At 35.4% G+C, this 26,354-nt stretch overlaps 1 protein-coding gene across 4 annotated transcripts in view; it reads right to left on the bottom strand.

Moving 5' to 3' along the window:
* Nucleotides 1-26,354, bottom strand: part of MAPK10 (mitogen-activated protein kinase 10) — a 295,415-nt gene that overhangs the window by 140,093 nt on the left and 128,968 nt on the right. For 3 of the 4 annotated variants that reach the window (XM_046656777.1, XM_046656778.1, XM_046656780.1), the window contains exon 2: nt 13,515-13,586. In XM_046656777.1, the coding sequence (XP_046512733.1) occupies nt 13,515-13,580 (66 nt within the window). In that variant the 5' untranslated portion in view covers nt 13,581-13,586. Of the gene's footprint in view, nt 1-13,487; nt 13,587-26,354 lie in introns of all 4 variants that reach the window. The other variant, XM_046656779.1, reaches the window with a different exon arrangement.

Here is a 26,354-nt window from a genome sequence, read left to right as displayed (position 1 = left end):
AAAATACCAAAGGAAAAGTTTATAAGTTTATACCTCAAAATCTTAGACATTCATTTACAAAACACCAAGACCTTCAAATATATCCATGGTCAATCTACTGATTCCCTTAAATCATATTTACATGAAGTTAGTGTCTAAATTTAGTGTTTTGGGGTGGCAGACAATCTCTCCAAAAATCTAAAATATACAAACAATGCCATTTATTTCCCAGACTACCAAAATGATTTTCAGTTTCCCTGTTAGATTATACAGGTTTTCCTTTGCCCTCCCCTGTCAAAACATATTTTCCTTTGAGGCTCTGTTCCCCAATGTTGGTGTAAACGTCTTCATTCCATCAAGGGTGGCCACCCTAGTAATGAAGTGTAAAGATTTTAATTGAATATTTTCAAAGTCTGTAAAACAGAAACATCATAGACTCATCAAATAAAATAAGTTGAGCAAATCAAGTTACTTAAAATTCAAAATGCCTTAAAAGCAAAGAATTGGTTTTTTAAAGCCATAAAATCCTGGAATCAGGTTTAGTGATAATTTTTAAATGCCCTAGATACTAGTAATTTGAACATATCACTTAAAACTACATCATTCCATGGGCATTCCAGAATACCCATTTTTATGAATTCTCTGGTTTATTAGTTTCCAGGCTTATAAAAGTCTCTAAAAAGCTAATGCAGCCCATAAAGTATTTGCAAATATCATGGGATTTCCAAAGATTGAAAGAGGAAAACGTTGTACTAAAAAATAATAATAAATCAGAAGTATCAGTAATATTGCTAAAGAGTAAGTTTTCATTTATTTCGAACAGCCATCTGGGAAAAGGAAAATTATTATGTATACACACATAGTTCTTTTATAATCCAGCATTAGAGTAATAAAATAAAATTTAATTAACTAGTCATCTAGTAATATTTTATATCTATTAAGAAGAACATTGCTTTAGCTAGAAAAAATTCAACATGCTCAGTCCTGACTATTATATCTAACAAGATGATACATTGAAAAACAGTAAAAACTCAAAAAGCATTGAAGAACACTTTTGACAGTAAGAACTCCACAGTGAGAGTGATGTTTCTGTCTGTCCCCAGTAATATTTTAGACCTTATATATCACAATCGTCTTTTGAAATTTATATAAAAATCTTCTCTTTTTTCCTACCAGTGACCAATAGACTCTCAGGCTTCTTTGCATTTAATCACAGTATTGTACTTCTTAGTTATATTTAGTTGCTATTCATTTCACTCAAATAAATAGCAATACACCAATATAAGCTTTCAAGAAGTTCGTAACGGGACTAGGGAAAGACCTTCTAGTATAATGGTTCAGATTTACAACTGCAGAATAAAATATAATTATATTCTGTCTCCTGATAATTATTGGTGTTGTGAAAATTAAATGAGGTAAAATCTTAATGAAGTGTTCCCTATAGTAAGCATTCAATAAGTATTTGGGGTTTTAGGTTTTTGTGACTTATTTTTTAGCTCATGGTTATTGCTGAGGTCTTCAACTCAAAGAGGAATAGGTGTTCCTTATGTTTACAAGCCTAGCCACTCTCTACTGTGCTTTAGATTAGAGAGTGTGTTCTTTGAGGGGAATAACCTTATCATTCATCCTGTATCCCTAATTTCAAAAGGTTACAGGTACACATTATAGGTAATCAGTAAAGATGTGTTGACAAATGAATGGGAGAATCAATCAGTCAATGCGTAGATATTTTCTTGCATAGAAAATGCAAGAAGGCATGAAGAGTTTCTGTGCCATAACCGAAAAGAAGCCTGCTGAACTCAGTCCCCTTTATTTCTAGTTCTACTTAAACTTATAACTATTGACTCATTAATTTGAGCCCTCTGTGTCTCAGGCTTTCTGAGAAATCATTTAAATGATTGATAATCAACTCAAACAGCAGTAAACACTCACAGGCATCAATAAGTTAATAACTGTCAGATAAATGTTAGGTTAACATGGATTTGCGATTAGCAAAATAACCAAAATGCAATTAAGTCTATTAAAATATACTCATAAGATGTTAAAATGTTGAGAAATTGACTTGATTTTGAAAGGCAAGCAAAGAAATTTCTACTCAGGAAGTGGTGTTTTTCTCTTAAGTTTTTATTTACCTTCTTTTATTCAAAAAGCATTCATTGAACATTTACTGAATTAAGATAGATTTCTGGGCTTGGAAGTTAAGGACAAGGATGCCCTGGTCCTGTCCCCAAGGGAATCACCACTGAATGGGGAAAACACAAAAATGTACAACTAATGGTACTCACATCAGGATGTGATAAATGCTGTGGACACCAGTAGATGTGCATGCAGTTTCCAACACACGTTATCTTTCTGTGTATATATTCCCTGGTTAAAACCCTGACTCAACTGTTCAGTACATCAGAGTTCCAAAAATAGCACTTTTTACAGAACTTTTTAAATCACAGAGTGAAATTTAACAGCTGTGTACTTCTTTGTTCAGTTGAGAAAAGAAGGCTATGAAGGCTTATCTGTTTTTCAGGAGGATCAAGAGTTCTTGCACTTTCAATTCCCTATAGGTCTATATTTTGTAAAGTCTTCATACTAGTGCAAACTAAAGATTATTCTTTTATTGTCCAACACTACAAAGACAAATTTCTCTCCAGAATATAACAAGAAACCTCTTGCCTGCAAAAGCTGTTTAATGGGTTTTTTAATAAAAAAACAAAATTATTGAGTGACTAAAAATTTCAATTAATCCCATGTTCTTCAAACATTCAATGAAAGTCTCCAGAAACCACTCCTGAAGTCACAGAAATTTACAGTCTAAATGACAGAGAATTCAAAATAGTTGTCATAAAGAAACTCAAGGAGTTACAAGAAAACTCAGAAAGACAGTTCAATGAACTCAGGAATAAAATTAATGAGCAGAAGGAATACTTCACCAAAGAGATTTATTCTCTGAAAAAAAAAGAAAAAAAAAGACATCTGGAGATGAAGAACATAATGAATGAGATAAAAAAAAAATTCTAGAATCCTTAAAAAACAGAGCTGATGTTATAGAAGACAGAATTAATGACTTAGAGGACAGAAATATAGAAGTGTTTCAGATGAAGGAGGAAAAAGAACTAAGACTTTAAAAAAATGAAGAAATTCTTCAAGAAATATCTGGCCCAATTAGGAAATGCAACATAAGGATTATAGGGATTCGAGAGGGAGAAAGGAGCAGAGAGCTTGTTCAAAGAAATAATAGCTGAAACTTCCCAAACCTGGAGAAGTAACTGGACTTACAAATACATGAAGCCAATTACACCAATGTAAAAAGACCCTCTCTGAGGCATCTAATAGTAATACTAGCAAAAGTCAATGAGAAAGAAAAAATATTAAGGGCAGTAAGGCAGAAGAAAATAATCTACAAAGTAACCTGTATCAGGCTTTCAGCAGATTTCTCAGCAGAAACCTTGCAGGCTAGGAGAGATTGGAATGATATAGTCAAAATACTGAAAGACAAAAATTTTCAGCCAAGAATACTCTATCCAGTAAAACTATCCTTCAGATACAATGGAGAAACAAAAGCTTTCCCAGATAAACAAAAGCTGAGGGAGTTCGTTGCCACTAGATCTCCCTTACAAGAAATGATCAAGGATGCCCTCATACTTGAAACAAAAAGGCAAAAGTTTATAAAGCCTTGAGCAAGGAGATAAATAGACAGAAAATCAGAAAATTGCAGCTCTCTACCAGAACAAGTTAGCAAACACTTAATTAAAACATAAAAGATAAAGGGAAGGAAAGTATCAAAAATAACTATAAACACTTCAATTCAGTCACAAACTCATAAGACAAAACAGAATAGTTTGTGACAACAATAACTTAGAAAGGGAAGAGGAAAGGGATAGAACCTGCTTAGCTTAATGATGATAAGAGGCTATCAGAAAATGGACTATCTTATCTATGAGATCTTTTATACAAACCTCTTGGTAACCTCAAAACAAAAATTCAGAGCAGAGACAAAAATCATAAATAAAGAGAAAATTGAGAAAATCATCACAGAAAACCACTAAACTGAAATGGCAGTCAGAAATATAAGGAAAGAGAAACAAGGGAAATACAGAACAACCAGAAAACAAGAGATAAAAACGGCAGTATTAAGCCCTCATATATCAGTAATCACTCGAAACATAAATGGATTGAATTCTCCAATCAAAAGACACAGAGGGGCTGGATGGATTAAAAAACAAGACTCAACAATATGGATCCTCCAGGAAACATATCTCAGCTCTAAAGACAAACACAGGCTTAGAGTGAAAGGATGGAAGACAATACTCCAAGCTAATGGCAAGCAAAAGAAAACAGGTGTAGCTGTACTTATATCAGACAAAGTAGACTTCAAAACAAAACAAGTAATGAGAGACAAAGAGGGGCAGTATGTAATGATAAAAGAGACATTCCACCAACAGGACATAACACTTATGAATAAATATGCATCTAATACAGGAGCACCAAAGTATATAAAGCAACTATTAACAAACCTAAAGGGAGAAATTAACAGCAAGACAATACCAGTAGGGGACCTCAATATCCCACTTACATCAATGGGTAGATCATCCAGACAAAAAGTCAACAAGGAAATAGTGGACTTAAATGAAAACTTAGACCAGATGGACTTAAAAGATAAATAGACAACATTCCATCCAAAAAGAGCAGAATACACGTTCTTCTCAAGTGCACATAGAACATTCTCAAAGATAGACCATATATTGGGAAACAAGGCGAGCCTCAAAAAATTTAAGAAGATTGAAATTATATCAAGCATCTTCTGACCACAATGCTATGAAACCAGAAATAAACTACAAGAAAAAAGCTGAAAAAGTCACAAATATGTAGAGACTAAACAACATACTACTGAACAACCACTGGATCACTGAAGAAATCAAAGCAGAAATTAAAAAATACCTGGAGGAAAATGAAAATGAAAATACATCATACAAACTCATATTGGATGCAGCAAAAGAGGGGAATTCATAGCAATATAGGCCCACCTCAAAAAACAAGAAAAATCTCAAATAAGTAATCTTAAACTACACCTAACAGAACTAGAAAAAGAAGAGCAAACAAAGCCTAAAGTCAGCAGAAGTAGGGAAATAATAAAAATTAGAGCAGAAATAAATGAAATAGAGACTAAAAAAACAGTAGAAAGGATTGCTGAAACTAAGGGCTGGTTCTTTGAGAAGATAAACAAAATCGACAAACCCTTAGCCAGACTCACTAAGAAAAAAAGAGAGAAGGCTCAAATAATATAAAATTAGAAATGAAAGAGGAGAAATTACAACCGATACCACAGAAATACAAAGGATTATAGGAGACTACTATGAAAAAGTATATGACCACAAATTGGATAACCTATAAGAAATGAATGAAACAACCTCCCAAAACTGAATCAAAAAGAAAAGGAGAATCTGAATAGAACAATCACAATAAATTGAAATAGTAATCAAAAACCTCCCAAAAAATAAAAGTCCAAGATTGCTTCTCTGGAGAATTCTAACAAACAGTCAAATAAGATTTAATACCTATCCTCCTCAAACTATTCCAAAAAATTTAAGAAGATGGAACACTTCCTAATTTGTTCTATGAGGCCAATGTCACCCTGATACCAAAACCAGACAAGGACAACACAAAGAAGGAAAATAAGAGGCCAATATCACTGATGAACATAGACACAAAAAGCCTAAACAAAATATTTGCAAACTGAATACAGCAGTACATTAAAAGGATCATACACCATGATCAAGTGAGATTTATACCAGGGATGCAGGGATGGTTCAACATCTGCAAGTCAATCAATATGATATACCACATTAACAAAATGAGGAATAAAAATAACATGATCATCTCAATAGTTACAGAGAAAGCATTAGACAAGATCCAACATTCATATCTGAAAAAAACTCAATGAAAGGGTATAGGGCGAAAGTAACTCAACATCATAAAGACCATATATGGCAAACCCACAGCCAAAATCATACTGAATAAATAAAAACTTAAAGCCATCCCTCCGAGAAGAAGAACGAGACAAGGGGGCCCACTCTTGCACTCCTATTCAACATAGTACTAGAGATTCTGGCCAGAGAAATTAGGCAAGAAAAAGAAATAAAAGGTATCCAGATTGGAAAGGAAGAAGTGAAACTCTTACTGTTTGTGGATGACATAACTCTCTATATAGAAAAACCTAAAGAATCCATCAGAAAACTGTTAGAAATAATCAACAACTACAGCAAAGTTGCAGGGTACAAAATCAACATAAAAATATCAGCTGCATTTCTATACACTAACAACAAACTAGCAGAAAGAGAAGTCAAGAATACAATCCCATTTACAATTGCAAAAAAAAAGAATAAAAGATCTAGGAATAAACTTAACCAAGGAGGGGAAAGGCCTATACATTGAAGACTATAAGACATTATTGAAAGAAACCAAAGATTACGTAAAGAAAGGGAAAGACATTCCATGCTCATGGATTGGAAGAACAAACATAGTTAAAATATCCAAATTACCTAAAGCAATCTACAGATTCAATGCAATCCCAATCAGAATCCCAATGACATTCTTCATGGAAATAGAAGAAAGTGTCCTAAAATTTATACGGAACAACAAAAGACCCCAAATAGCGAAGGCAATCCTGAGAAAAAGGAAGAAAGCTGGAGGCATCACAATCCCTGACCTCAAAATAGACTACAAAGCTACAGCAATTGAAACAGCATGTTCTGTCTCAAAAACAGACACACCGATCAATGGAACAGAATTGAAAGCCCAGAAATAAACCACACATCTATGGACAGCTAATCTTCAACAAGGGAGCCAAGAACGCAAAATGGAGAAAGGACAGTCTCTTCAACAAATCGTGTTGGGAAAACTGGATAGCCACATGCAAAAGCATGAAAGTAGACCATTATACCTGAAACCATAAAACTCCTAGAAGAAAATATAGGCAGTACATTCTTTGACATCAGTCTTAGCAGCATCTTTTTGAATACCATGTCTACTCAGGCAAGGGAAACAAAAGAAAAAACAAACAAATGGGACTAAATCAGACTAAAAATCTTCTGCAAGGCAAAGGAAATCATGAACAAAACGAAAAGACACACACCAACTGGGAGAAAATATTTGCAAATCATGTATCCAACAAGGGGTTAATTTCCAAAATATACAAAGAACTCATATAACTGAGCAACAAAAAGCAAACAACCTGATCTAAAATGGGTGGAGGAAATAAACAGACATTTTTCCAAAGAAGATATACAGATGACCAACAGGTACATGAAAAGATATTCAATATCACTAATTATTAGGGAAATGCAAATCAAAACTACCATGAGATATCACATTACACCAGTCCGAATGGCTATAATTAACAAGACAAATGTAACAAATGTTGGAGAGGATGTGGAGAAAAGGGAACCCTGATACACTGCTGGTGGGAATGCAAACTGGTACAGCCACTATGGAAAACAGCATGAAGATTTCTCAAAAAATTAAATATAGAAATACCATATGACCCAGCTATCCCACTGCTGGGTATTTATCCACAGAACTTAAAATCAGCAATTCAAAGAGATTTATGCACCCTATGTTCATTGCAGCATTATTCACAATGGCCAAGATGGGGAAGCAACCTAAGTGCCTATCAACTGATTAATGGATAAAGAAGATGTAGTATATATATACACAATGGAATACTACTCAGCCATGAAACTACCCATTTGCAACAAAATGGATGGACCTTGAGGGTATGATGTTAAGCAAAATAAGCCAGACAGAGAAAGACAAACACCACATGATTTCACTCATATGTGGAAGATAAACAAACACATGGATAAAGAGAACAGATTAGTGATTACCAGAGGGGAAGGGGGTTGACGGGTCGGCCTCAAAGGGGTAAAGAGACACATGTATATGGTAATGGATAAAAATTAGACTATTGGTGGTGAGCACAATGTAGTTTATACAGAAACTGATAAATAATAATGTACACCTGAAATTACAGAACATTATAAACCATTATGTCCTCAATGAAATAATAGAAAAAAAATTCAATTAACAAAAGACCCCGAATAGCCAAAGGAATCCTGAAGAAAAAGAGCAAAGCTGGAGGTATCTCACTCCCTGATTTCAAAATATACTACAAAGCCAAAGTAACCAAAACAGCATGGTACTGGCACAAAAACAGACACAAAGATCAATGGAACAGAATCGAGAGCCCAGAAATAAACCCACACATTTATGGACAGCTAATATTCGACAAGGGAGCCAAGAGCATACAATGGAGAAAGGAAAGTCTCTTCAATAAATGGTGTTGGGAAAACCGGACGACCACATGGAAAAGAATGAAAGTAGACCATTCCCTTACACCATGCACAAAAATCAACTCAAAATGGATTAAAGACTTGAATGAAACACCTGAAAACATGCAACTTCTAGAAGAAAGAATACATAGTACACTCTTTGACATTGGTCTGAGCAGCATATTTTCAAGTACCATGCCTGACTGGGCAAGGGAAACAAAAGAGAAAATAAATAAATGGGACTACATCAAACTAAAAAGCTTCTGCACAGCAAAGGAAATCATCAACAAAACAAAAAGACAACCTAACAATTGGGAGAAGGTATTTGCAAATCATATATCAGATAAGGGGTTAATATCCAAAATGTACAAAGAACTCATACATCTCAACAACAAAAAAACCAACAACCAAATTAAAAGATGGGCCAAAGATCTGAACAGAGATTTCTCCAAAGAAGATATACTGATGGCCAACAGGCACATGAAAAGATGTTCAACATCATTAGCTACCAGGGAAATGCAAATCAAAAGTATAATGTGGTATCACCTCACTCTGGTCAGAATGGCTATAATTAACAAGACAGGAAACAACAAGTGTTGGAGAGAATGTGGAGAGAAGAGAACCCTCGTACACTACTGGTGGGAGTGCAAACTGGTGCAGCCACTATGGAAAACAGTATAGAGTTGCCTCAGAAAATTAAGAATGGATCTACCATATGATCCAGCTATTCCACTACTGGGTATTTACCCAAATAACCTGAAAACATGAATGAATTAAGATACATGCACCCCTATGTTCACCACAGCATTATTCACAATAGCCAAGACTTGGAAGCAACCTAGGTGCCCATCAAGGAATGAACGGATAAAGAAGATGCGGTATATGTACACAATGGAATACTACTCAGCCATAAGAAATGATGAAATCTGGCCATTTGTGACAACATGGATGGACCTTGAGGGTATTATGCTGAGTGAAATGAGTCAGAGGGAGAATGTCAAATACCATATGATCTCACTCATATGTAGAAGATAAATACAATGAGAAACACATAGCAACAGCGATTGGATTGGTGGTTACCAGAGGCAAAGCGGGGAGGAAGGAGGGCGAAAGAGGTGATCAGGCACATATGTGGTGACAGATTGTAATTAGTCTTTGGGTGGTGAACATGACGTAGTCTTCACAGAATTCAAAATAGATTATGATGTACACCTGAAAGTTATACAATGTTATAATCCAATGTTACTGCAATAAAAAAAGTCACAGAATTAGCAACTGTGTAGTAGTAGCTGTGCCCACAGGCTGCTGGAACATTGAGATAAATATTGATAAATTCAGCTCCCTCACGCAGATATTTCATCAGTCTGAATTTTCCAGTAGGGGAGCCTCTAGCAATATGTGGCTCCTGAGTGTGTGAACTACAACTAGCTTGATTTGAGATGTGAGGTAAGCATGAAGTACGCAGTGGATATCAAAGATTTCTTAAGGAAAAAAAATGTAAAATATCAAATTCATAATTTCATATTGGTTATATGTTGTAATATAATATTTTAGGTATATTGGGCTAAGTATATTATTAAAATGAATGTCATCTTTTCATTTCACTTTTTTTTTACGTTGCTATGAGGAAATTAAATTTCACATTTGTGGCTCAAAACGAAAGAAGGGTAATACCATTACAGATAAGGTACATAGTTTCTGTTGATAAAGTACTATCTAGACAATTTTATTTTCTGTGCTTTCTTATTGGTAACAGTGAAAAAAATGGAACTATAATTTAAAAAGTCACAAATTAAGACACAAGAGACCTGCGTTCTGGATACAATTGATCATTAATTAATTGTTGACAAGTTACTTAAGGTCTTTGTGTACTGTCTGTGGGGCAGGAAGCTGTGATCGGGTTAAACACCCCCGTACCAAAGACCCATGAGCTGGCTCAGGAAATGAGAAGCTGCCCAGGAACACAGTCGGAAAGTAAACTCCAGGAGATCATTCTGCCTCTAAAAACAAGTACACTATTTTCTTTAAATTGCTACAGCAGTAAATGAGACACAGGGCTACAGGAAAGAAAAAAATAAACATTATTATCAAACAAAAACTCCACATGCAAAGTAAGTAAAATGCTCTGAGTCACAACTAGAAATATTCTGCTTGCTAAGATATTTTTAGATTTTTTTTTAAGTTATAGAATATGCATGCATATTTCCTAGGTACCGAAAGTTCATAGTAAGCAAAAAATTCAGTCATTAAGAAAGTTCATACTTCACTTCTTCTCTTTTTTCTTTGCTTTAAAAGAACACTTACTGGAAATAGACATTCTACATCTGTACCCAAATGCTGGAAGCTGATTTAAAAAATAACTTCCACCTACAGAATGACTCTTTGGGTTAAAAAAAAAATAGTTGAGCTTTTAAGATTTTTTTTATTGATAATTTTCAAAGTTCAGATTTAATCTCAAAATATGTAAAACATGGGCTTAGTTTTATGTTTCTTTGTGGTTTGTTTTGTAAGTGTTAATGCCCATAGTGAATGGCTGGGATCATGCAGGATAAGGAAATAGCTCACGGTTATACAGCTTGCAATTGATAGAGTCCAGATATTCTACCCAGAAATTCAGGCCTGCTCATTTTCCACCAGAGCACTATTATATTACAGTTGCAATTGATTGCATAAACCAAACATATCATTCATTCATTCATTAAGAAAATATTTGGTAAGAGCCTTCCCTATGCCAGACATTATTGCTAGTTCTCAGTACAGCAGTGTGCCAAAGAGACAAAATTCCAACGGTGTGCTGGTGAATGTTCAACAGCTGGCTGGTGTCGGGGCGGGGTGGGTGAGGAGGAAGAGGACTTATGTGTAGCAATTGCTTGTTTACATAATTGACATACTTCTATCAGGACAGAGTTCAATCTACCACCCTGACATCATTGCCCTTAGAGTTGGGGAGAGATGTGCACAGTCAACTCTTGCGAGTCTGTGTGAGGTGGCTCCTGCAGACTACTGAAAAAATTCCTGCCCAAGGGAAAAATGCATTCTAGCAAAGAGAGAGAGGCAACATACCCATCGCCTATATGGTATACCAGATACTAAAATGTGTTATGGCGGGGGCAAAAAAAGGCAGGGAAGTTGGGTAGGCAGTGCTGGGTAGGAAGGGGCAATTTTAAATAGGAGAGTCAGGAAAGACTCTCTTTAAAAAATGACATTTGAGCAAATCCCTGAAAGTGGTGAAGGATGGGATAATAAAGAGCATTTCAGGGAGGGGGGTCTCTAGAGAAAAAGGCTTGGTATTTGTTTTAAGAATTTTGGTTGTTATCATAAGTGAGATGGGAAGACATTGAAAGGTTTCTCTGCTTTGTTTTGTTTTCAGCCAAGGAGTGACATTATCTTATTTACATTTTTAATATATCACTCTAGCTGATGCCTTGAGACTAGACTCTTTGGAGGTGAGCAATGCGGAAGCTCTTGCAATAATCCAGGCAAGAGGTAACGGTAGCTTGGATCAGAGTGGTAGCGGAGAGAACGGTGAGATTCCAGATGGATTCTGAATGTAGAGCCAACAGAATTTGTTTACAGATTGGATATGAAGTGTTGCCCAAAAGATGAGTCTAAAGATTTTGTTCTAAGAAACTGGATTTAGCATTTACTGAATTAGAACAGAGCAATTTCGGAGGAAAGATCAGGGGTTTGGTTTGGACTACATTTAGTTTGATATGCCTGTTAGATGTCTATCTAAGAGGAGATGGAGAACAGGCAGGTGGGTAGACAAGTCTAGTTTCAGGGAGAGGTTTGGGTTGGAGATATGACTGTGGGAGCATTTGAGATATTGGTAATACTTAAAACATTGAGGTTCAATGGGAGCACCAGAAGAGTGAATGCAAAAGTATTTAAAACTTAGTTAGCTATTTAACAAACACATATTCCAGCCCTGTTCTCAGTGTTCTGCAAGTATTAGCTCATTTAATTCTCATCACTGTAGAAAGTAGGTACTAACATTTTCCCCTTTCACAAACAAGGAAACAGAAAGGTTAACTAAGTTGCCCAAGATTACAAGCAAACGGTTAATAAGTAGTAGATGTGAACTTTCTAACCAAGGCTGTCCAGATCCTGAGTTCTTGCAAGAGAAGAAAAGTTATCCAGAGGTTGAGGCTTCAGGCACTACACCCTTCAGAGGTCAGGGAGATGAGGACACCCTGTTCATGGCAGGTAACACATTTTACTTTGCTGTGGAAACTCTAACTGTGCTCAAGGAGAGTAAACATACCAATGTTTCCCTTTACACTTTTCTATAATAAGCACATATTACTAGAATCAGAAAAGGTTGTATTAAAATAATAGGAGCTGCAGAGTTAACTTTTAAACCTTGTTTCAGGGGATGCATATCATTCTCTGTTTACATCACAGTTAAACGTGAAGATATGATGAAAGTCCTTACAGAAAAACTGAAGTGAAGCTCTCTGCTTAGGGTGTGAATAGAGTTACCATATGATTTATTGTTCAAAGAACCATTCCTGAGAGTAAAAGGGAGCGCTATTAATTATACGGTGACAACAGGCTTCAGTTAGGACTGCCCTAAACATACCTGGAGTCAGCGTGGGTGCCCCCCATAGCCTCTTTCTTGAGAATAGAGTTTGTATGAATACAAGAGAGCAAACTCTTATCTAGTCCATGCACACTGCCAACCATTGTTACCACCTTACTGTTAATTACAGGTTAAATGTATTCATTAAATTTATTTGTCGTTGTTTAGCTTTCCTACTAACTACTGGTTAGAACTGGATATCAGAAAATGAACTGAGCACCCCCTGCGTGTTGTTATCCATGAGGATTGGAGGTACACAACTTGGGGCTCATTAGTCCTAGGATGAGAAATAATAACATGGGCTTCAGCTACTTTGATGATTAATGCTTCATTTCAAGGATTTGAAAAGAACTATTAAAAATGTTAAGTATAAGAGAAGTCTAGTAAGAAATCACTTTACACGGTGATTAAATACTATATTTATAATCATTAAAAAGACTTCTCTTCATTCCTGTTCTAACTTAAATGAACTGTGAAAAAAAGGAGACATCTAAGCATCCAATTCTCTTTCCTAAGCCATTTTTAATATGATATAAATACTACTCTGGTGTGGAACACGTGCAAGATGGAATGGCAAAATGGAAATACAAGAGAACATACTGTACCTTGTTTTACCTGTAAGGAACACACACCTGACAAAAGGCAATTTTCACATCGAAGGTTGGTTCACTGCAGTAGTACAATAAATGGAGGCTCATAAATACCTACAGAAAAAAGAGGGGGCATGAATTTCCAAATCACCCAACTGTTCATTATTTAATAGTATAAACGTTAATATAATTTGAATTATATACAAGTTGTCAAGTACAACATATATTCAGCATAGTCCTTATCCAGACCAGTACTAGGTACTTTTCACCAATTGTAAATATTAAATCATAAAATAAGGTTAAAATGTCCTATCTTCTATAATGATGTCATCACAATCGTATAGATATAAGAAACTGGATACAACTAATAAGCTGAAGTTTAGTACCTTCCATCATAGAGCACTTTCAGTTCTAGGCATCTAATTTAAAAAATCTCAAGCATATGCTCAAGAGGATATATATATAAAGATGTTTATTGTAGAATAAACAGACTATGGAATAAAATGTAATTTATAATAGAATTATATACAGCACTTGAAATAATTGAATTAGAGCTTAGAGTATCAGCACAGATAAATTTTTCAAACATGATGTTGAGTGGGGAAAAAAGAGCAAGTTTCAAAGGTTATGAATATCACTATATTATTAACATAAAATTTTTAAATATAAAAATAATGTACATTGCTTTTTTATATAACTAAATAACCAAGAATAAAGAAAATTGGGCACTATATTAACATTGGTTTAACCTTGGTATTAAGTACAAAGATTTCAATTATATTATTTTCTGTAGGTTTGAAATATTTTATAATTTTGCAAAGTTTTAAGGAGAGGATAAAAGTCATCTAATGGTGGTAATGCCAAGCTAGGTACTGGGTTATTTGGGAATGATGAGGCAGCACCAGAGAAACTGGTCTGAAATCTCATTGGTTCAATTAAGCATGTTTTATTGAACGTTATTTTGTGCAAGACATAATTCTGTGCGATTAAGCAATTTTAAAACCACTATTGACACAAGCTGTCTGTTTCCGGCAATATGCATGATTAGATATCCTGGAAACCACTTTTAAAGCAAAACTGCTAAAAAAAAGGTTAGATGAAATATACAAAATCTCTTTTAAAATGCATAGCTGAGCTGCCAAAAAAAGACAAGAAAAATTCTGAGAGGCTGAAAACAATGTGAAAGGATCCATGCAGAGCAGTAAGTGAGCTGAAGCTGCCATTTGTCCCCAGGCCATCTGCTGCTGTCTGAAGACTAGAACTTCAGTTTTTAAAGAACAGTGTATAGAATACAGGAACATAGAGCTTAAAACCTATCTGTGGTGGGAAGTCACACTGGGGACACCTGCATTAAGCTTTCTGGAGAAAATTTTAAACAATCTTAAGGAGCTAACAAAACAATCCCAGAAGGAGGGTCTGAATTGCAAGAAAAAGTGTTTTACATGGGAACTTGTCCAGAGTTTTCAAATTTAAAGAAGAATGAAAGGACAATATATAAGACATTCCTGAAAAAGAACTAGGTGGGTATCTGTCTGTGGGGGCAGGGGAAGGAATTGATCTATCAGAGATCAAGATTCATTATAAAGCTGTAGTAAGTAAAGGTATGTGGGACTGATGCAGAGGTAGACTCATCAATTAACAGAATAGAGAGCCAGAAACGGACACATACATATATGGAAACGCGACTGTCTGCATTGCAGATATTTGGGGAAAGAAGATACTATGCATTAAATCGTGCTAAGACAATAGGTCCTGAATATAGGGGTCCGGGGTACACCCTGCTGGGAGACAACTCTCTACAGGCCTCTCACCTTTCTGCATGTCTTGCAAACAGAAGCCTTTATTCCAGGGTGTCTTCTCAAGGATGGTTATGTAGCAAACAACCTTGGAAGAGAGAGAGAGTATCTCCCCCTGGAGCAAAGGGCAGGTTCGATTACTCTGCAGTATAATAAAGTGTCCTTCGGGGGCAAGGCATGCTTACTGCCCATTATAAAAGACTGAGTTTCCCTAAGCTTGGAGTTCCTCTTCCATAATGTAACTCACTGTGCATGCAGTAGTCACCTGACCTTCTTTGAGTCCCCTTGTGGGTATTGGGGCCCAAAGAACTGGCATGAGTGCTGACATTCTAGCTACTGCTACTGACGTAATAAAGACCTTTGTACCCGACCCAGGAATCTTGTGTCTACTTCTTCAAGCTGGGTGGTGGAGTCATGCATGGTTGTTTCATTATTATTCTCTAAACCCTACATATATGAAATATATGCTATTTGGTACGTCGGAAATATTTCATAATAAAAAAACTTCAAGTGACACAAGGAACTAGTGGTCCTTCATTCTTTTGCTCGGCATTGTTGTGTAAACACAAATGCCTGGAACCAAAACACTCATAATAGTAAATAGTAGGATATGATCTTGAGAAATGCTGAGGAGTGTAAAGCAGGAAGGTGGAAGGACCTGTGTGCTTGATGATAACACTAAACTAGTGAATTAAGAAATTCCGGAAATTTTCTACTTCTAGACTTTCCGTTATATGAGAAAGTAAATCCTCCATAGGGAAAAATATTACTAAAATATAGTCGGTAAGTAAAAAGCAAAACAAAGCAACAACAAAAGAAACGATTTAATCCTCAAATTTTAAAGAGATTATTTCATTGCATTTCCATGCGATTTATGTGTAATTTTTGCCAGTTACCTCCACTTCCTATTTTCAAAGAAAATTTTTAAATTTAGTTTTGATTCAGGTATCATTTACACAGAGCAAAATAAACAGTTCCTAAATGTCCAGGTGGATGAGTTTTGACAAGTGCACATATCCAAGTAACTCACATCCCAGTGGAGATACAGAACGGTCTGAAAACCCCTCATGCCCTTCTCTGGACAATACTCCCCACCCCCCAGGCTAACAGTGTTCTAACTTCCTTCACTCCAGATTAGTTATTCTTGTCCTAGAACTCATACAAAAGAAATCATACAGTATGTACTCCTTTTTGTTGGGCTTCTTTTGCTCAACATGCTTTTAGTATTCATCCTTGTTGGTGTAAGTATCAGTGATTGCTCCTTTTCATTGCTGAGAATAACGCACAACATGTTCATCCATTCTGTGTTAGGACACTTGAGGTGCTTCCATTTTTTAGATATTACTAATAGTGCTGCTATGAACACTTATGTACATGTATTTTTGCATAAATACGTTTTCATTTCTTTTGGGAAAAATATCAAGTGAAGGAATGGTTGGATCATGAGATTAGGAATATGTTTAATTTATGAACACTGCCAGGCACATTGTCTACCCTCCACAGCAATGTATGCAAATTCAGTTGCTTTACATCCTTGCCTCGGTGTTATCAGTTTTCTAAATTTTAATCATTTTAGTGGGTATTTGATAATTTTTTATGATTTTATTTTTTATTTCCCTGATGACTAATGATTTTGAGAACTTTTTTCATGTGTTTATTGGCCATTTATCTTCTTTTTGAAGTGTCTTTTCAAGTCTTTTGCCCATTTGGTAGTGGACTATGGGTGCAAGTAGGAGTTTGTCTTTTTATTACAAATTGTAGAAATTCTTAACTATTTCAGATAAATGACTTCTGTCAGTTACATGTACTATGAATACTTTCTTTCATTCTGTAGCTTGCATGTTTAGCTTAGTAATGCTGTCCTGTAGTGAATAATATTTAATTTTTATGAAATTTATTTTGTCATTTGTTCTCCTTTTATTATGAGTGCTTTCTAGGTTCTGTCAAAGGATCTTTGCCCACACCAGGTTCGTGAAGGTATTCTTCCACGTTTTATTCTTGAAGCTTTACATTGTTAGTTTTACTTTTATTTATTTATTTATCTATCTATTTATTTATTTATTTATTTTGAGGAAGATTAGCCCTGAGCTAACATCTGCTGCCAATCCTCCTATTTTTGCTGAGGAAGACTGGCCCTGAGCTAACATCCATGCCCATCTTCCTCTACTTTATATGTGGGACGCCTACCACAGCATGGCTTGCCAAGCGGTGCCATGTCCACACACAGGATCCGAACCGCCGAACACTGGGCCACCAAAGCAGAACCTGCAAACTTAACCACCACGCCACCGGCCAGCCTCATTTGTTTTTCTTTTAGGTCTATGATCCATCCCCAATTAATTTGAACCCATGGAGTGATGTATATGTTGAGGTTCATTTTTTTCCTTATGGATAGCCAGTTACTCAAGCATCCTTGGTGAAAAGACTTCCCTTTCCATGTTGTGTTGCCTTGCTACATTGGTCAAAAAAAATCATTTGTGCACATGTGGGTCTATTTCAGGACTCTATTCTATTCCATTGATTTGTTGTCTATCTTTACCACAATACCATCCTGTCTTGATTACTGTAGATTTATAATAAGTCTGAAATTAAGTCAGTCCTCCAAATTTTGTCTTCTTTTTATTTGGGGAATTATTTTAGGTCTTTGCATTTCCACATGAATTTTAAAATCAGCCTGACATTTAAAATGACAAACATTCAAGATTTTGATTGGGATTGTATTAGAGCTATAGATCAATTGGGAAGAATAGGTATCTTAACAATATTGAGTGTTTTTATCCATAATCATAGTGTATTTGTCCATTTATTTTAGTTCTATTTCAGAAATGTTTTTTAGTTTACAGTGAATAGACTTTCTTTAAGTTTATTCTTTAGCATTTTTGTTTTTTGATGCTAATGTAAATGGGTATATTTTTAATTTCCATTTCCCAAGTACTCATTTCTAAAAATAAAGTTGATTTTTATAAATGTCCTTGTATTCTACATTGCTAAATTCACTTACTAAATCTAGTAAATATTTTGTGAATTGTTTAGGATTTTCCTTATACACAGAAAAGCTGTCTGCAAGTGAAGATAGTTTTTACTTTTTCCTTTCCAGTCTGCTTTTTCTTGCCTAATTGCCCTGCTCCAGAACTGACTGTCATTTTGTTTTCCATTTTATTTTATCTAATAGCTTATTAGTTATACTTCTTTTTCTTCTTTTTATAGTGGTTATTCTAGAGTTTGCAAGGGAAAAGCCCAATAATGATGCATATTCTGCATTTTTAAGTTTTAGTCATCTAGCTTCAAATAATATTATTCCACTTCATATATAGTTTACGAAACTTTCACTGGTATACTTCAAGTTTCTCCTCTAGCCCTTTGAGCTATTGTTGTCATATATTTTACTTATACGTACTTTATGAACTCCACAGCATCTTATTATTTTTTTGCTTTAAACAGGCAATTCCATTAAAAAAATTAAAGCATTTCAGAGAAAAACATTTTATATTTATTCACATATTTTCTGTATATAGTCCTTTTATGCCTTTCTTTGAGTTTATTCTTAAGCTCTTATGTTTTTGATATTATTATAAATGGTATTTTTATTTTATTTCCATTTTCCCAATGCTCATTTCCAGTATTTGAAGCATGTTGTTCCACTGCCATCTCATTACCTTGTGGCATGCTTCAAATGGAGAAATGTTCTCCAGGCCACTCTTCAATCTTTTTGTCAGTCTTCTCATAGCACTTTGCTCATACTTTTATTATGAATATCTTACAATACTGTAACTGTTTGCTTATATGTCTGTTCCATACTACATTATGACCTTCTGGGGAACACTGATTATATTTTATTCATGTTCACAACCCCAGGGCCCGGCACTATTCATAGTATATAGCTAATGTTGAGTAAATGTTTATTGAATAAAAGGAGAATCAAATGGAAAAAGCTTCTTGCCTTCTCTACCACAAATCTAAGGATCTTCATTATCTCCTCATATTGAGACCCATGAATTTTCAATAAATTTGATGCTAACAAATTAGGAATGATGAGTTTGTAGTAAAAAAAAGTATGAAAGAATCGGGCACAGACGACCCCAGAAATGCTACCCAGCAGGGCTGTTTTCGTTCTGTACTGCTGCACTGAGCATGTGGGAAATAATAATATCCAGCCCACCACCTGAAATGAACAATGTACTTTAATTTTTAATGAATGAATAATCTTGCTACGAAAAGCGAGCATCCTGACCTTTCCTGCTTTGCATTACAAAGACTCCAAATGTAGCACCGTGGCTAAGTCACTAAGTCACTGCAGTATCTTCTCATTCCACAAAGCGACACTAAAGAAAAAGGATATTCAGTATAATAATCCCAATGAATTACAGAAACCTAGTTTGATAATTATACTTTCTGATAGCACGGCAGAGAGCATTTGGCACCATTACATAGAAACAACACAAATGGCCAGGGCATCAGCTTGATATTACTCTAAAGTGGAATTAGTGACAATATCTTGGTGCAATATAGGACCCGTGAGGAGCCTGAAGAGGGAGGGGATGATAATTTGGAGAGTTTCGTGCTTTCCATTACTGGTGGTTCTTCTGGGAAAAGCCCCATGTGTGCACTCCTTGCTGTGTACTGTACTGAGCTCCTGCTCGTTACATGCCTGTGTGAGTTAATGGCTATTCTGAGCAAAGCAGTAGGCCAAGTTGTATGAATGAGATACGCTTAAGAATTTATTAGGTTGAAGTGGTGCACAGCAGCTGCTATAAAGGAATGTAACTATGATGTGCTTTAATAGCTTAGATCAATACTTAAATTCTTTTGTATGTGAGATGTGCCAACTAAATCACAGGAGGTTTGAGAAGCTTCACAGAAGCAAAAACTCAGATTGTTCTGGGCAGCTCCAGGCTCCCACAGATTGTCACTGAAATGCAATATATACAAGAGAAAACCAAAAGACCTCTTGATTACTAAAAAATTTTTAAGGTCCAACAGTTTCCAAGTTGAATTGGTATACAACAAACATTATCTATAAAAAATTTCTGTCTTTATTACATATAAGATTTATTAAAAATGACTCTCTTAACAACCTGCAAGCATAGGTACGATATTAAAATACAAAGTCATTGTTAATTACCAAAAGCACTCTCTCTTCTATGCCCAAAAGGATTCTCCCAACTTTGTGCAAAAAAAAAAAAAACAAATGAAAAGTAAATATACCTTGAAAGTAATTATCTTTTCAAGTATAGGAAATTGATACAGGAAATTGAATTAAATTTAATTTTCTACAAAGAACTGTGCATATGCCTACTTTAAGACATTATTAAATCATTAGGTCCATGGACTGTCATTTAGAGCACGGATCAGCAAATTGTGCCCTAAGGACAAAATTCAACTCGTCATCTATTTTTGTAAAATAGCAGAGTTCAGTAACTGACAGAGACTGTACGGCCCTCGAAGTCTAAAGTATTCATCATCTGACCCTTTGTAGAAAAAGGTTGCCAACCTCTGCTTTAGAGCTCTCTACCATGAATATCTGGAAGGACATCACTAGCTTCAGTATAAAGGCAAAAATATTATGTCTCTAATCATAAGTATATAAATACACAAAATAGTTTCTCATAAATATTTAATATCTAATAGAAACTATCTCCTCCCAAGAAATTTGTACTTATCTACATCTAAAAGTTAAGTATCTCTTAAAATATTTTTCATGTAACAGGATGATTGCTTCCACAGAAATCCTTTGATAAGCTTATTTAGAAGGAGTAAAGTAATGGATAGAGACCAGAATGCAAGAGATGAGAATGAGGCAAGTGTATAAGAAATATGGTGGAGTATTAAGAGAGAAGACATATAAAATAAGAGATGTAGAAAATGGTGAAATTCACCAATTCAAGAATTATAACGCGTACAAACATTTTTAGGTTTTCTTAATTTTTTTTTTTTTTTTTTTTTTTTAGTGAGGAAGATTAGCCCTGAGCTAAAATCTGCCACCAATCCTTCCCTTTTGCTTGGCCCAGAGCTAACATCTGTGCCCATCTTCCTCTATTTTATATGTGGGACACCTACCACAGCATGGCTTGATAAGTGGTGTGTAGGTCCACACCCAGGATCCGAACCAGCAAACCTCAGGCCTCTGAAGCAGAGCAGTTGAACTTAACTGCTATGCCCCAGGGCCAGCCCCCAAGCTTTCTTAATTTTTTTTGTTTTTTGAGGAAGATTAGCCCTGAGCTAAAATCTGCTGCCAATCCTCCTCTTTTTGCTGAGAAGAATGGCCCTGAGCTAACATCCATGCTCATCTTCCTCTAGTATATATGTGGGACGCCTACCACAGCATGGCTTGATGAGTGGTGCATAGGTCCATATCCGGGATCCGAACCTGTGAACCCCAGGCTGCCAAAGGAGAACGTGCGAACTTAACCTCCGCACCACCAGGCTGGCCCCAAGCTTTCTTAATTTTGAGTATATAGCTCTGGTCCTGGAAACCTGGTAGAGTTAGCTAACATGAAAATTCTTAACATCACAAACTCTAGGTGAGCTGGGTAAGCTGTAACAAAAAATTGTCACTGGATAGCTGAATTTACATTAAAAAGGAAAATTGCCAGTGGTGTTCTGAAGCTCCCTCCAAAAGCTGACTGTGCACATCTCCTCCCAGCTCCAGGCTTGATGACACCACTCCAGGAGCTTAAAATTGACTGTGGTGGGAATATTTACACCTTGGAAATCAGCAAATGCTACAAACCACAGCACCTTTTTCAGAGAACTGGTGATTAAAAATTTACTAGCACACCATTGGAAGCTACCAGACACCAGAAATGAAAGAAGAAATTGAAAGATGAATCACAAATTTTCAGAAATATCACAAGGAAAACAAACGCCGCAAGTGAGAATCATCAGATACTATAAAGGAAATATTAGTACCACGAGAACTTCAGATGATGAAAAACAATTGGAATGATCATAAGTAAGAATGGGTAATGGGGCCGGCCAAGTGGCGCAGCAGTTAAGTTCGCATGTTCCACTTCGGTGGCCTGGGGGTTCGCCGGTTTGGATCCCAAGTGTGGACATGGCACCACTTGCCAAGCCATACTGTGGTAGGCGTCCCACATATAAAATAGAGTAAGATGGGCACGGATGTTAGCTCAGGGCCAGCCTTCCTCAGCAAAAAGAGCAGGATTGGCAGCAGTTAGCTCAGGGCTAATCTTCCTCAAAAAAAAAAAAAAAGAATGGGTAAAATAAGTAAGCAATCAGAATAAGGAATGAAGGCCATAAAAAATAAGCTATCACTGCAATAAGAAGAAAAAATGGATAAATTTGAAAATGAACTAAATAGAAGTTGTGGGAAAAGTTAGCTTTTAAGTTAAAAGCCTAATAGGTCAACAGGCTAAACAGAAACAGTGAGCTAATGAACTGGAAGGAAATTCACAGGAATTTATCACAGAATAATAAAGAGATGGAAAATATGAAAGATTGAGCAATATAGAAAATAGACTAACAAGGCCCAAAATAAATATGAGTTCCAGAAGGAAGAAAGCAAATAAATAGAATGGGTGAGGGGTAATATTTGAAATGATAGTGACAGTTAATTCTCCTAAATAGCTGAAAAATAGAACAAAGTAGTTAGCAGGATAAATAAGAATAAATCCATGTCTAGAAATAGTATGAAGAACTGTAGACCAGCCAAAACAGTGATAAAATCTGAAAAGCAACTAGAGAGGAGAGTCAGAATCCCCCTAAAAGAACGGCTGGACTGAAGGAAGACTGATGGGTATAAAATAAAATAGCAAAGCAGAAGAAACAGTACTTTAAAAATAAGTTCATTTAAAACAAAAAATAGAGCCAAGATGATGAAAACAATAGAACATACAAACAAACAAAAATTGGTTTATCACCAGCACATAGTGGAAAATAAAGTTTTCTAGATTTGACGAGAAAAATTCTAATTTTGATTACAAAGACAATGATGATTTGTAACCAGTCAGAAGAGAACTAATTAATATTAGGGTTCACCTTCCCCGTTCACCAAGGAGGGACACAGACACCAAGCAAGGGAGTCAGTACAACAAAATAGTCCCAATACAAAATGGCCATCAAAGTAATTTTTTAAAAAAAAGGTTTTCAGCTTAACAGCAAAGAAATAAAAAATAAGATACTGTTTTACTTATGAAATTGTTGGAGCTTTTTGATGATTAATATTCAATGCAGAGAAACAGATCTACCTGCTGTCTTCCTCCAAGACGTCCATTTCTCCAATACCTCACTTCACTCATGTCTACTCAATGTAAAATGGGCACTAAATAAATATTTGTTGAGTGAATTAATATATCTTGAAAGTAAAAATTTGTACACAGTTTTGGGGGTGGCTTGACAACAAGGCATTCAATTGATTTAAATTGCATTTAAAATTTAAATATTTCCACACGTAAGAATTTATGCTAAAGATATAATCAAATATCTGCACAAAGATTGATCTATAATAATGTTCATCACAGTATTATTCACAGTAAAATGATTGGAAAACTAATGGTTCAACAAAAAATGGATTAATAAAATAATTATTGTAAAAGTATATAACATAATTCTATGTAGCCATTTATAAATTGTAATACGGATAAATATTCACAATATATTGTAAAGTGGAAAAACACAACAAAAACCTACTACAATATGTTCCCAATCTTTCAAAAACTAAATAGATATGAACACAGTTTTATGGTTATAGAAATGTGCACATATTTATACTTTGTGCTTTTACGTATTTTCCAGTTTTACAATGAAGACTATATCTTTTTAATAAGGAAAGATGTTATTACAGCATATGGTAAAATAACAGATGTAAAGCTTTTGAACTGAAAGAAAACATAGGAAGCATCTAAGCAATTTCTTTTCATAGTCTAATGGAAAATGGTTAGGAAATCTCCAAATTCATCTGTCTCAGCAGTGAGGCAACAGGGACTCAGATCCAAACGTCCCAAACGCTATGCAGTAAACACACATTAAATTTCTCAAAATGTTGGCCAGTAAACATTTTAAATATATTAGAAATGGCCTCTCAAGAACTGATTATTTTCTCTTCTGATTGCTCCTAAAATTCAGGTGTATAGGCCTGAACCTAGACACAAGTATTTTACTTATTTTTCTAAAATATCCTTTACAGAACAACATTAACATAGAGAAACAGGATATTTTTCATCATCCTTATAATTTATAAAATTAATAAACTATTTCTTGAATTGGTTCTAAACGGTTTAACAGACACCACTAGTGCAGATGTCACTATCATTCACAAAACGTGTTTCGCCCGGTGAAGTATCTAAACCACTATTCTTTACCTAGTTGTATCTTGGTCTTCAACATTTCTCAAGACATTTGCCATTGAAATATCAAGAAGTATAAAACTCAGCTCCTCAGTTACTGCATGAGACCCTATACGCCCAGCACCACCACAGCCGTCGCCCCACACTCAGAACACTCAGCGTCGACATCCTCACGCTCTACGCACCCGTCACCATTTCTAGGTTTGTGTGCATGTGAATTACATGTGGCCTTTTTTCTACATAGTTACCAGAGAGAAAAGATGGTATTTTTTTCTTAGTGATTCCACATTAATGAGATAATATTTGTAAAGCATGGAGTATGGTGCCTTTTACAAAGCAAGTGCTATATATGTGTTTTTACATACATAATCTGATAGATAGGTAAATAATATTTCACAGCACAGAGGAAAAATGCTTACAGACTACAAGTCCCAAAGAGTAAAGTAGCAATAATGTTGCGCACAAAAGCACTTTGATTTTTAGTCAGAATTACTTATAAAATTTATAACCACTTTTCATATTAATCTCATTTTTAAAAGAAAATTCAAATTCCCATCACATGGCTTCAATGAAAAAAAATATATACATATATCTACTCAGTACCCACTCTGTGTCAGGTGCTATACTGGGGACTCCTTGTATAAAAGTGAGCAAATTAAAGATAAAAGGCCAAAATTAGTGCCTTTAAGGAATTCTTGCTAAATTAAAATATTGTACATATATATGGGTTTATCTTGAAATCCTCAAAGTTCAAAATTTTCTATTAGAGTAACTTTTTAATTTTTCTAAGGATAGACTTTTAAAAATATGTTTATTTTAACACAGATGGGTGTAATAAGACGCCTTAAGCAAGAAAAAAGAATAAACCTTTGGACAATTAATTTAAAAGGCAAAATGAAATCTTAATTCTATTGAACTAGTAGCACTCTCGCTTTAATTAGGCATTCCCAGAATAACGAGGCCAATAGGGGCTATTAATTAGGTGAAGTGTCAACTTGAATCCTGGAGAGGTGTTGAACTTACACGAACAAGTCCATCCCTTAAACGATGTGGAAAAATCTAATATAATGAGAATAAATTCAGAGGTCACTATATCTTCCAGTCGCTTAGCAACTGAACTGGAGTGAAGAGGGCAAGAGGGAAATGATTTGTAAAAATAATTAACCATTAACTCTGAAGTAGAGATAAGTAAAAAGGAGGATGGAAATGGAAGCAGCTTTTTCCAGAGCTTCAAGCCCACTCTTGGTGTAGGGACACATTTATCACCACAAAAGAGCCCCAGATACGAGGCTTACCTCCCTTCCTATTTATTTATACCTCTCTCTGTCCCCTCCACTTTCTGCTTCCTACTTCACAGCACACATGCAGACCTAGAGCCTTTCTCCTTGTCTTCTTCACAGTTTCTTGCCACCTCCAGGTTTGGGGGCCAGATTTCTTGGACTAGCCCCTTTCCACCGGCAAAATTAGCACACATCCTATCTCGCACAGCCAAATCGTTTTAAATTCTAAAGGAGAGCACAAACAAGGAATCACAAGTGCAAACAGATACTCATTTCATTTAGCAGCATCAAAGTTTCTTTACGTTAGCCAACACTTCATAGAATGAAGAAAGAAAAGCAGATTATTTGGAATATTGCCAATACAAACTCGTATCACAACCCAACGCTTCAAGCAGAATAAGCCATAAATTCACATAAGGTCAAAAGTTCCCTTAATTTATTCTTTTAGCCCAGCTTCAGTGGATGTTTTAAAAGAATATTTCTTATAAGAGTAATATATTT

Source organism: Equus quagga, chromosome 3 (genome assembly GCF_021613505.1).
Source record: "Equus quagga isolate Etosha38 chromosome 3, UCLA_HA_Equagga_1.0, whole genome shotgun sequence".
In the NCBI taxonomy this organism is placed as follows: domain Eukaryota; kingdom Metazoa; phylum Chordata; class Mammalia; order Perissodactyla; family Equidae; genus Equus; species Equus quagga.
Note: the sequence above shows the minus strand (reverse complement) of the source record. Positions and strands in the feature narration are given on the sequence as shown.